The 12,175-nt window shown below is 36.0% G+C and overlaps 1 protein-coding gene across 4 annotated transcripts in view; it reads left to right on the plus strand.

Moving 5' to 3' along the window:
- GOLGA4 (golgin A4) overlaps window positions 1-12,175 on the plus strand; it is a 60,410-nt gene that overhangs the window by 38,635 nt on the left and 9,600 nt on the right. For all 4 annotated transcript variants that reach the window (XM_072330530.1, XM_072330531.1, XM_072330532.1 and 1 more), the window contains 8 exons: window positions 324-4,429; window positions 5,304-5,425; window positions 6,985-7,115; window positions 7,976-8,089; window positions 9,071-9,091; window positions 9,284-9,352; window positions 9,948-10,023; window positions 11,108-11,211. In XM_072330530.1, the coding sequence (XP_072186631.1) occupies window positions 324-4,429; window positions 5,304-5,425; window positions 6,985-7,115; window positions 7,976-8,089; window positions 9,071-9,091; window positions 9,284-9,352; window positions 9,948-10,023; window positions 11,108-11,211 (4,743 nt within the window). The remainder of the gene's footprint in view (window positions 1-323; window positions 4,430-5,303; window positions 5,426-6,984; window positions 7,116-7,975; window positions 8,090-9,070; window positions 9,092-9,283; window positions 9,353-9,947; window positions 10,024-11,107; window positions 11,212-12,175) is intronic.

Consider the following 12,175-nt stretch of genomic DNA (forward strand, 5'->3'; position numbering starts at 1 on the left):
CAAACAACATTGCTCTTTTATACATTGCATGAATTAATTTGTTTGAATTATTTATTTCCAAGTTTTTGTTTTATCTGTTTTCACTGCAGGCGAATAGAACTTCTTTTTTCCATTAGCTAACTCACTTAACTTAATGGAAGCAAGGTTGATAATTAGAGGCTTTTGTAAAAATGAGTTCATTATAAATAATGGAAAAAAAAATAACCTGAAAATGTAGTCACTGTTTTCCTACGTGATCCTGTTGTTGGTTGTTTTTTTTCCAAATTGATTGGTTTGTTAGGTTTGAAATATTCATATTATTTTAAAACTGCATTTTCTAACAGAGAATTCTTGAATTGGAGAGCTCTCTTGCAAAGTGCTCACAAGATGACAGAAAGCGTTCTGAGGAATTAAACACTTTGATGGAGTCTGAAAAAAAACAGCATAACAAGGAAGTGAGTGATATAGTTGAAAAACACAAGGAGGAACTGGAGAACGTGAAGCAGCAGCAGGAAAAACTTTGGACAGAAAAACTTCAAATTTTACAGCAGCAACATGTAATTGAAATAGAAAAAATGAGAGAGAAGCAAGAACAAGAGATAGATACGATACTGAAAGAGAAAGAAACTGTTTTCCGTACGCATATAGAAGAGATGAATGAAAAAACATTGGAAAAACTTGATGTGAAACAAACAGAATTGGAAACACTGTCATCTGAGCTATCTGAAGCACTAAAAGTTCGTCAGGATTTAGAACAAGAGCTCTCAGAATTGAAAAGTAAAGTAGGTGAAGCAAAGCAAGAATTTGAAGGAAAGTTGGAAGCAGAGAGGAATCGGCACAAAGAAGAGGTTGAAATTATGTTAAAAGAGCATGAGATGTCTATTCAAGGAGTCGAGAAGGTACTGAAGGAGGAACTGAACCAAATGAAGCAATCATTGGAGGAGAAGGAGAGACTGCTGGAGGAAATACAAGCACGTGAGCAAGAACTAAAGGAATCCGCGCAAAGATCTGAAGCTGAACTTGTCCAAGTGTCTGCAAGGCTAACAGAAGCTTCGCTATCTCAGCAGAATACTTCTAATGAGCAGGCAAAACAATATGAAGAGGAATTAGCAAATCTCCAGCAAAAGCTGATGGACTTGAAGGGAGAAAAACTGCAACTTAACGAGCAGTTAGTAAGTACTGAATCCCAGCTGGATGAAGTCAAGAGTGAGTTAGAATTATACATCTCTCAGGTACTTGATCTGAAGCAACATTTGCAAGACCAAAGCGATGAAAATTCCCAGAAAGTAACGTCTCTAACACAACAGTATGAATCTCAACTGAAGGATCTGCAAGAAGAAGCTGATAAGGCAAAGCAGAATCTGACTGAGAGGGAAAATGACATCAAACATGTGAAGAAGGTACAGAACGAACAAATGGAAGAGCTTAAACAGAAACTGTTAGCCACAGAGGAGAGAATTAGTACTTTACAAGGAGACTATGAAAATAAGCTAAAACGTCAGGAAAACAAAATGGAGAAAATGAAGCAGAAATCAAAAGATATGCAGGAAACCTTCAAAAAGAAACTCGCCGAGCAAGAATCTAAGCTAAAGAAAGAGCTTGAAAATAAGCAATTGGAGTTCAGTCAGAAAGAGAGTGAATTCAATGCTAAAATGTTGGAAATGGCACATGCCAGCTCAGCCGGAATCAATGACGCTGTGTCAAAACTGGAGTCTAATCAGAAGGAGCAACTGGAGAGTCTTGCTGAGGCTCACAAGAGGGAGGTGGAAGAAATTAGCCAAAGTTGGGAAAAGAAACTCCATCAGCAGGCTGAAGAGCTCCAGGAAAAACATGAAATGGAACTGCAAGAGAAAGAACAGGAACTTGGAGATCTAAAAGAGAAACTTGCCACCTTAGGTGCTGAGATGAGTGCTCTGTCAAGTAATGAAAGTAGCTTGAAAGCACAGCTCCAAAAGCTGGAGGGTGATCTTAGTAAGTCCCTGAAAGAGAAATCAGGACTTCAGGAGCAGATCAGTAGGCAGAAAGCAATTGAAGAGAAGGACAAAGCCAGAATTACTGAGCTGGCTGATAAGCTGAAAACCCTGGAGGAGAAACTCCAAACTGTGCAGTCTTCTCACAATAAGGACTGTGAAAATTATGAGAAAAAAATTGAGGCTTTTCAGCTACACGAAACTGAGGTTAAGGAGCTTGTAGCACAATTAAATGCTTATTGGAAGAGCGCTGAAGACCTATTGCAAACAAAAAGCAATGAATTAATTGAAAAATGTAATGAAAAAATTGGCATAGTAACATGCAAAATTGCAGATTGTGAGCGCCAAACGACGAAAGTTAAAGAAGCAGTAATTGTTAAAGTGAGTAAGTCAGTGCAACAGCTGCAAGAGAAGGACAATGTAATTAAGTCCATGAGGGCTGATATTGAAGGACTTGTAACAGAAAAGGAACAACTGCAAAAAGAAGGAGGGCATCAGAAGCAAGCAGCGACAGAAAAGGAAACTTGCATAACACAGCTAAAGAAAGAGTTATCAGAAAATATCAATGCTGTCACCTCAATGAGAGAGGAACTCCAGGAAAAAGAATCAGAGATCTCAACTCTCAACAAAACAATAAATGAGCTTAACATTAGACTTGAAAGCATGGTAAGCATAACAGAGAAAGAAGCAGCCATCTCTCTATTAAGCACGCAACATCAAGAGGAGCAGTTGCAGTTGTTAAATCAGGTTCAGGAGTTATCATCCAGTGTTGAGTTGCTGAAACAAGAAAAAGCATCAGCTCTTGGGCAGGTAGATCACTGTACAGCCAAGCTGTCAGAGTGGAAGTCAAAAGCACAAACTAAGTTTACACAAAATCATGAAACTATTAAAGATTTGCAGACCAAACTTGAGGTAAGCAATACTCAAGCCACTAAAAAAGATGAAGAGCTAAAGAAGCTGAAGGAGGAGCTGGCTCAGCAAGGCAAGGATCTGGATAGTTTAAAAAGTGCACTGGAAGAAAAGGAAAATAGGATAGAAAAACAAGAAACTGAGTTAACTGCAGAGTTAAAAATCCAAGCAGCAAGAGTTGCTGAACTGGAAGAACACATTGCACTGAAAACTTCAGAAAATGATTCCTTGATGGAGGAACTTAGAAGGTATAATGAGCAAAAAGACGTAGAGCAAAAAGAGGTAGCTTTGCAACTCCAGCAGGCAGAGAAGGTTGCTTTTGAAAAAGACAATAGATTTAAGGAGGCTGAAGAAAGAGTGCTCAATCTTGAAAAGGAAATAAGTTCTCTGAAAGCTGAATGTGAAGCAAAAGAGAGAGAATTTGATCAAATGAAATCAGCGATACTTAAAAGCAAAGAGGAGGAACTGAGAGAGTTAGAGGAGAGACTGAATGCAGAGAATAGCGCTAAGTTGGCAGATCTGAAAAAGAAGGCAGAGCAAAAAGTTGGTTCTATTAAAAAGCAATTTAAGTCTCTGATGGAAGAAAAGGAACAGCATTTAAAACAAGATAGAGAAAATCAGGTAAGACGTTTGGAACAAGAAGTTCAGGAAAGAGAGGCTAAAATTGAATCCCTAGAAGAAAAGATAAAGTCGACAAAAGATTCTACAGAATTAGAGAGAGAAATGCTGCAAAAAATAGAGAGTGCTAAAGCTGCTATAGAGCACGAAAAAAATGAAGTGCTTAAGAGTGTCCAACAGTCATACGAAGAGAAAATTAACAAGCTACAGAAGGATTTGATAGAAAAAAGTGAGTTGTTGCAGAAGTATGAAAGCGAACAACGTGAAGGTAAAGACTCTCTTCTAGAACTGCAAAACAAACAGGAAGAGCTCCTTAAAAAATTGGAATGTGCTGAGAAGAGACAGAGAGAGGGGCAGAGTGTGACTGAAAGCCTCAGGGAGCAGCTCGAAGAGCAGACTAAAAAATACTCCTTGCTAGTGGATGAGCATGCTCAGTGTGGTGGTGATTTTGCAAGTAGTAGGGAAGAACTGAAAGCTAAAGAACAAAAAAATCTGGATATGGAGAATATAATTGGAGATTTCCAGAAAAAAATGCAGGAAAAAGATGCAGTTACTCACTCTTTAGAACAGAAGGTGAGAGAATTGGAAGATAATCTAGCTAAGGTAAATGAAGTGCATAAGATAGAGATGGAAGATAGAAGCTTGAAATATGAGGAAAACCTAAGGAGTTTACAGCAACAGCTGGAAGAAAAAAATGACCGCTTAAAAGCTTTTGAAGAAAATGCTGAAGAAAAGACTAAATCTGGTTTGGAGCTGCAGAAGTTACTGGATGATATGCAAAACCAGCAGAAGGACTTGCAAGCTAAACTGGAGGAGGCTGAAAGGGAAAAACAGAAACTACGTAAAGATGTAAACAGTCTTCAAAAGGACCTGCGTACTCTGCGAAAAGAACATCAGCAGGAGCTTGACATAGTTAAGAAGGAGTCCCTAGAAGAAATGGAGCAGAAAATCAGGTAAATTCCTCATTCCCGGTCTGGTTAACATCTTTATTTTTAACCACTTATACCTTAAGAAGATTTTTTTATAGCCTGATTTTTAACAATGAAATGATGACTGGTATTTTTCTGTTTTTGTTTGTTTGTTTTCTAGATAGACTTAAACAGAAAGCAAGGAACAACTTAATAGTAGAACTTCGTGAACACATAAAACATTACTTGATTAAGCAGTTTAAAATATGGTTTCACATTTGACAGAATAATACCACCTGAATTGTTCAGTAATAGTTATTTTCAGCATCACCAGAACATAAGTTTTAGTTTCTTGAAACGAGAAACGAAGTTTACCAAAGCCCAGTTCCAAGAGCTTCGCATCAGTATGATTGATATAATTGATATAAATGATGATATGATGGATATAATTGATAAATAGCTCAATATCAATTTAAAGTTCAGACTTTGAACAGGGTGGTGGGAGGAAAACAAGTGGTAATAAGGATTGTTCATATGTACAAAAAAATGTGGTATGCTGTTCAGTGTTCTGATAGTTCATCAGGCAAGGAAGTTCCTAAAAATTATGCCATGGGTGGCCCATTTAATTCACATTTTTGAGCAAAAAACATGTATCTTTGAGGGAAGGAGAATGGGAGGACAGCGATGGCACACAATGGTTCATTTCTGGTTTTGTTTTGTTTTGTTGGGTGTTTTTCAAATGAAGCACCTGTGTCTCCCAGGTGAATTAGATGGGAAGGGGAATTCCATGGAGTTCAAAACCAACCTGCTATGAAATAGTTTTGGAATCTTGCCGGATTTCTTCCCTTGCTGAACTTTTCAAATTATTCTTCAAACTTTTATTTTCTCGGTGAATTTTTTCTTACTTTTTTTTGTACAGGTGTGAGCAAGAAGACATTGAATTAAAGCACAATTCTACATTAAAGCAGCTAATGAGAGAGTTCAATACTCAACTTGCTCAAAAAGAAATGGAATTGGAAACAGCTGTAAAAGAGACCATCAGTAAGTGATATGCTAATGTAACTGTAAACAGGAAAGGCTAAAAAGTAACCATGTGGTTTGGAGAAGATATTTTACTTGGAACACTGATAAAGATATGTATGTAATCATTTCCTGCTTCCTAGATAAATTAGGGAAAATTTCTCTTGCTTAGTGAACAAGTAAGTGTTAATTGTAACACAATTAGGAAAACGTGTATGTAGTTTGTCTTCCTGTACCTGCAGACTGTACCTTTGACCCAGTGCTGTGTCTGTATTTGTCATGGCAGTAGTTACCCAAGATAGCTATTGATACTAAATTTTTTTGTATGTACCAAAGAATAAGTTTTTAGAGATGAAAACATTTCCATTGTAATATTGCTTTGGCTTCTGCAATATAGACATTTACTGCTGCATAGTTGACTGGCATTGAAGGAAGCCTTTCAGAGAAATTTAGAGAACATCCCAAGTTGTAAGGTTTCCTCAAGAGTCATGGAGTCCAACTCCTGGCTCTGCATAGGACCAGAAAATTCAGACTCTGTATCCGAGACCATTGTCCAAATGGTCTTTGAACTCCCAGCAGCTTAGGGCCGTGACCACTGCCCTTGGGAGTATGTCCCATGCCCACCACTCTCTGGTGAAGCACCTGTTCCTAACCCCCAGTCTGACCCTCCCCTGACACAGCTCCATGCCATTCCCTTGAGCCCTGTCACTGTCAAAAGAGCAGAGCTCAGCACTGCTCCTCTGCTCCCCTTGTGAGAAAGATACAGGAAGAAAGGCCTTCCCTTCTCTTGACTTGAGGACCTCAATTGCTCATATGCCTCATCCTCTAGAACCTTCACCATTCTCATATCCCTCCCATGGGTGCTCTCTGGTAGATTTATGTTCTTACATTGTGACGCCAAAAACTGCACACAGTGCTTGAGGTGAAGCTGCACCAGAAGAGAATCAGTATTGCATTATTTTAACTGAGTCTTATAGGTTTTTCATTCACTGTTACTACTAACAGACACAAGCAGAGCATAATGCTTGATAGCTGTGTTACAAGTTTATAACTAGAGTACAGTGTATTTCTGCTTTTCTTTTTTTATTATTGATCTTTTGCCACCATAATGTAAGTTGGGGTTGGAGAAGAAAGCATCTTTTGACTTCATGTTTACTGAAAGTGCTCCTAATGGTGAGGAATTTCTGAAAATATGGAGCTGTTTCAAATACATTCCCTGGACAGAGGACAAGATGCAATTAGTTGATAAATACTGGTTGTGATCTTAACTTCTAGAGAAGTTCCAACATGAGGCAGAAAAACATGATCCAGATGCCAGAATGCTAACAATAAAATTCATATGGATGAGAATCAAGTGATATAATTGTCACTGGCATGCTGAAAAACAAATTTTCCTGAAGAGTTTTCTTTATGGATACCTACTTCAGTTTTTTTTTTGTTTGTTTGTTTGTTTGTTTTTTAAGCTTTTTAAATAGTTTTGTGATTTAATTTATGAAATTAAATTAAATTATCAAATTTTAAAATATGTTGGCCTTTGATTTTTGCTTCCTCTTTCTCTCTCTCTTTTTTTCTTTAACTAGGCAAAGCCCAAGAGGTAGAATCTGAATTGATAGAAAATCATCAGATAGAGACAACGCAGTTGCATAAAAAAATTGCAGAAAAAGATGATGATCTGAAAAGAACTGTGAAAAAATATGAAGAAATCCTTGAGGTATCTTTCTAAAAAGTGATATGGCTACTTACATTTCATAATAACCCTTCTTTTTTTGTTACAGAGCTGAACAGAAAACTGTGGTGCATTTAGCAAGGATCTTTCGAATCTTACTGATTGAATTATACTTTACACCTGTGGTGACCTAGTTTTCAATTATAATATGTTTTGCCGTTTTTTGGAATGTGTAAAAACAGCAAAAATCAGTCCCCAGCTCTTGATCTGCAATAAGTCCTTATGTTCCTCCAGCAGTTTTTCTGTGCTCCAGGTCATAGCAACTAAAGCAAGCAAGTTAAATTTGAAGTTCCACTAGATGATGATGTTGCTTCTAGTAAGGATTTAAATACAGTGTTAGTGGTATCTTCACAGTGTAGCTCCCTTTTATGACATACTCTGTCTGGACTGGTACCACAGTTCTTAAAGGTTCTTTTCTATGCACAGTGCAGTCTTTTTTTACAAGTAAAACTTCCATATTTTTTTTTACTTCTAAGTGGACAGTCTATCTTCTATGACTAAGTGGTGTGCATGCAGTTTTGATTTATTTCAATGGATAGTTATCTAGAAAATGAAATAATTTAGATTCTTAGTGTTTAAAAAAAAAAAAAGCAAAATAAAGTCAACTAACTATGCTAGTTTTTGACTTTTTAAAGGAGAGTATAAAGAAACTGTGGAACGTAGAATCTTGTTAAGCTACTATGGTTGGTTGTTACTTGCTCTTTTTCACTAACCTTATACTGGATTTCAGGCATATTGTTTCTGTGTATGGTGTAAGTCTTTGCTTTTAGTTTGCTGTCATTACGTTTTGCGTGGTTAGATGATGATTTATTGTTTAACTAATAATTTCTTCCTATAATTTGAAGGCTCGTGAAGAAGAAATGACAACAAAAGTTCATGAGTTGCAGACACAGTTAGAAGAGTTGCAAAAGGAGTACAAGCAAAGGATGGCAGAAAAGGACCATCGAAACAGTGAAAATGTGAGCTGGCATTAAAGTTACTGTTACATGTCTAGGTGTGACGAGTTTTAGCCTTCATAAAATTCTACACATGCAGCTTAATTGGATTCTGTTTATCTGAACTTCACCTTCATGTACACTATTCGTTTTTTTAGGTGTCATCTTCTTCCAAAGTGAGCCTGTGCTAATCTGCAGTATTTGATGCTACTTCTTTTAATGAGATGTTTTTTTAAAAAAAAAAGCCTTTTTGTTCCTTATTTTCTTTTCTTTTTTGAGTGTGGGGAGGGATGCAGGGGATTTTTTGCCTTCTACGTATTTTTTTGTCATCATTGTTGATTTTTGGTTTGATGGGTTTTTTTTAAGAAGGAAAGGAAATTGCATTGAGTCTTTCTGAATGTGATTTTATTTTTTTTTTAACTGAAATTCCCAAGATTACTGAAATAAACCTTTGAATACATCAAGGGTGGACAGAAAATCCTTTACTAAAACAAGATCGTCTTTTGTCTTTCTGCAAGCACATTCTCGTTAGATGAATTCTTTTATGGACCAAAATATTACTTGCTTCTACACTGAGATGAGGGAGAATATGTGTGGTGTTGTCATTGATCAGAAAATTGGCATTAACTTTAGTTTAAGAGTATTCATTCTGATAGCAAACACCATTAGGCATACTGTATGTTTGGAAATTCTTCAAGCTATCTTTATGTTAATTGTATTTCAGACTCAAGAATTTAAATATAAGCTTTGGTACTTATCAGTACCAGTAAGCATTAAAAAGTACTTTGGGGCTACTATAAGTATATTACTTTATTTGTATAAGAGTAAGTAATATTTGATCATTTCAGTTTTTATCATCTTGGATTAGGCATAGTGGGATGAATGATACTTGCTCGTCTTTTTTTTTTTTCTTTCCCAAGTGATGTCCAGGGAATGAAATATTCAGTATTTTCTTTGTTCATACATGCATTTTCATCCTTTTTTTATTTTTTTTTATTCTTTTAGGTAGCAATAGCAGAACTTCAGGTAAGTTTTGATTTATTTATTTTTTTAATGTTCGTTTTCTATGTAATGCTTTATCACATCACTTTGAAGCTAGCAGTACTGCTTATAAGTTCATGTGAATTGAAAGTGAAAAAAAAAAGAAGTAAATAAAGCTTATTATATTGGTATGTTCAGGTGGTTATTGAAGTTTTCTGTATGTGGCTGTTCTTTTAGGCACAGCTTGCACAGAAGACGACTCTAGTCAACGATTCAAAGTTGAAAGAGCAAGAGTTCAAGGAGCAGGTAAGGGTGCTGTTTGAACAAGGGAAAAAACATCATCTTTTTTGATGATTTGTATTTGCAGTGTTAACTATTTTGTTCCTTCCATCTGATGATGTAGCACAGCTCTGTGCAGCAAGTATGATACTAATACATGTAAAATAGTTTTGGCTCATACGTCTATGCACATTGTCAAAATACTTCTCGGTCCCCAGGGTATGAAAATACCAAATGTTAGTGATGCAGGTTATCAAAACCATCTGCAGAATGAAAAATGTATGAATGTCCTTTTTGAAATTATGGTTTCCCACTTTTTCTAAAATAGATTTTCTGCTTTTAGGTAAAATAAGTAAATAATGTTATATCTGTGGTTTAATTTATGTATATGTATATATATACACATGTATATATCGCATGAATATAGGTACATAAATATGTATGTATGTAGATATTCTGGTGTGTTTATATACATGTGTACACCATTGTCTTTAGTTAGGCTCAGTTGTTAATAACGTATTTAAGGGCAAATTGCTCTACCAGTATGTCAGGATGTTCAGTTGGAACTTCTTATGCTTACTTTTAACTTTAACAGTTCTGATCTTGACTCATCTCTGTTTAGATTCATGTACTGGAAGACAGACTGAAAAATTATGAAAAGAAAATGTATGTCACATCAGTTGGAACACCGTACAGAGGTATGCATGTAATTTTCATCACACAAGTTTGTTTATTTGAAAGATATGCTTTTGTTTAGAGAATCTATTAATATATCTGTTTGTTTTTTTTTTTAAACACTTGTCTTACAAGTGAAACAGCTACGTATCAGTGATCTGTTATCTCTGGGGAATCGATAGAAGGCAGTTTCAGTGAAAATAGGCTGGAGGGGAATTATACACTAGCTTCACTGAATACAATCTTTGTGACTCTTTAAAAAATCTTAAATATGCAATTATTAGATTTCACAAAGTTTTCTTGTGTTGCATGTCAGGACTCTTGCTATTCTTATAACTAAATGTCCTTTCCAGGATCTCCTGCTCTGACACCTTGATTACCATACTGTTACTTTTCTTCCTCTATCCATATTTATTAAGAGCACTTCTTTAAAAAGTTGTTTTGTGGAGTTACTTTAAGCAAATCACTATATTATTATTTTTAACCTCTCTCTGCGGACCATTTCTTCTCTGTCAAAATTCCTCCACTTTCTCTAAAGACTTGTATCCAAATAAGTCCAATACCTAGTCTGAACACCTAATTTAATTTGCCATTGATGCTGGGCTAATGTTAAACTGTGCATCTTTCTATCTTCCATCTTGGTGAGAATAAGCTAAACTATTAGTTTATTCTCTATAAATATTCCTCAGAAAAGTTATCCTTCAGTGCTGTCTTTGCACAACTTGATGAATGTGGTCATAGTTTGGTATACCACTGCCTAGCATATTCACCAATGCCTTTTTTAAATCTTAACTTTGTACTCCTTTTTTGTTTCCATGTATGTATCCTGTATCTCCTGCCTTACACACCTAGTCTGTAAGACAGCTAAAGCTAAAAACGAAACTTCATGAGTAGTACATTACTGAGGATTTTTAATTGTGCTGATCCATTATGTTTTACGCTTCAGGAAATTGCTCTGAGTAGGTTTTAGGCATCTGGCATAATTATGGTCGTTACGCCCATGTTTCATACTTGATTACATTTTGTTTCAGTGACTTTCTGACTATGAATAACTTACATTCTTATGAGTTACTCTCAGTATAAATATACTTATTTTTGTTTACACAGATGGAAATCTTCATCATACTGACGTTTCTCTCTTTGGAGAACCTACTGAGTTTGAATACTTGAGGAAAGTGCTTTTTGAATATATGATGGGTCGTGAGACAAAGGTAAGGAAAATGGTATACAGTGATGTGATGTGGATTAGAATGAAGTTAGGTTCCTTGCTGTATAGATCTAAAGTGCCATAATGATGGCAATTCATCATTCATTATCTGTTACTGTAAAAAGACTCAATGGACTTTCAGGGCTTTCTTAGAAAGAGACATATCTTCACCAGCTTCCTTGGAATGCTGAGATAAAACATGGGGGGAGTGAAAGGAGAGAACACTGGGGAGGGGGAGTGTGTGTCACATCTCTCACCAAGGCACTTACAGAAACAAATACCCCTAGAGGTAGGTATTATTTTACCAGCAGAAGACTTACTGTCAGTCAGGCTTACTGGACTTTGAAAGCTGATATGCACTCTATTAGCAAACTACTTTTGCGATGTTATCTTGTTGCAAATATGATTAAGTTACAGTTGTTGTATTACCTTGTTACAAGCTGTGAAGTTGAAGGGTTGCTTTTTTTTTTTTTCAAATTGTTCCTTAAATATCTTGTATAAGGCTCCCAAATCTGTGTACCTTCGCTAGTTAGTATTAACTTACTATTAAAAGCAGAGAAAAGCTGCACAGTAGGCTCCTTGTTGTATGCTGACAAGCTTGTGAAATCATTCCTATGTTGGAATTTTACTAGCTTGTAACAATACTGATGCTAAGACCAGCTTCAAAGGAGGTATGTTGTAACACAAACATTTTTCTTGGAAGACAAATGCTATGTGGATGTGGATGAATATATTTTTTTTTTTCTTCCCTGGGGTTCTTCCATTCTTTGTTGTACTGCTTTCAACTTGGACTATTGTTAAGGTTTTATGCAGGGTTCTGTGTTAATTGTGCTCCTTATGGAATTAAACTTGGTCTACACATGACTTCTTGTCCTTACAGGATTCCTCTTTCTTTTTATCCCTTTCCTTACTTCACTGTTTAACTCCCATTTTATTAAAAATACAAATTCTGGATCCAAAAACAACCA

This window comes from Excalfactoria chinensis, chromosome 2 (assembly GCF_039878825.1).
Source record: "Excalfactoria chinensis isolate bCotChi1 chromosome 2, bCotChi1.hap2, whole genome shotgun sequence".
Taxonomy (NCBI): Eukaryota; Metazoa; Chordata; class Aves; order Galliformes; family Phasianidae; genus Excalfactoria; species Excalfactoria chinensis.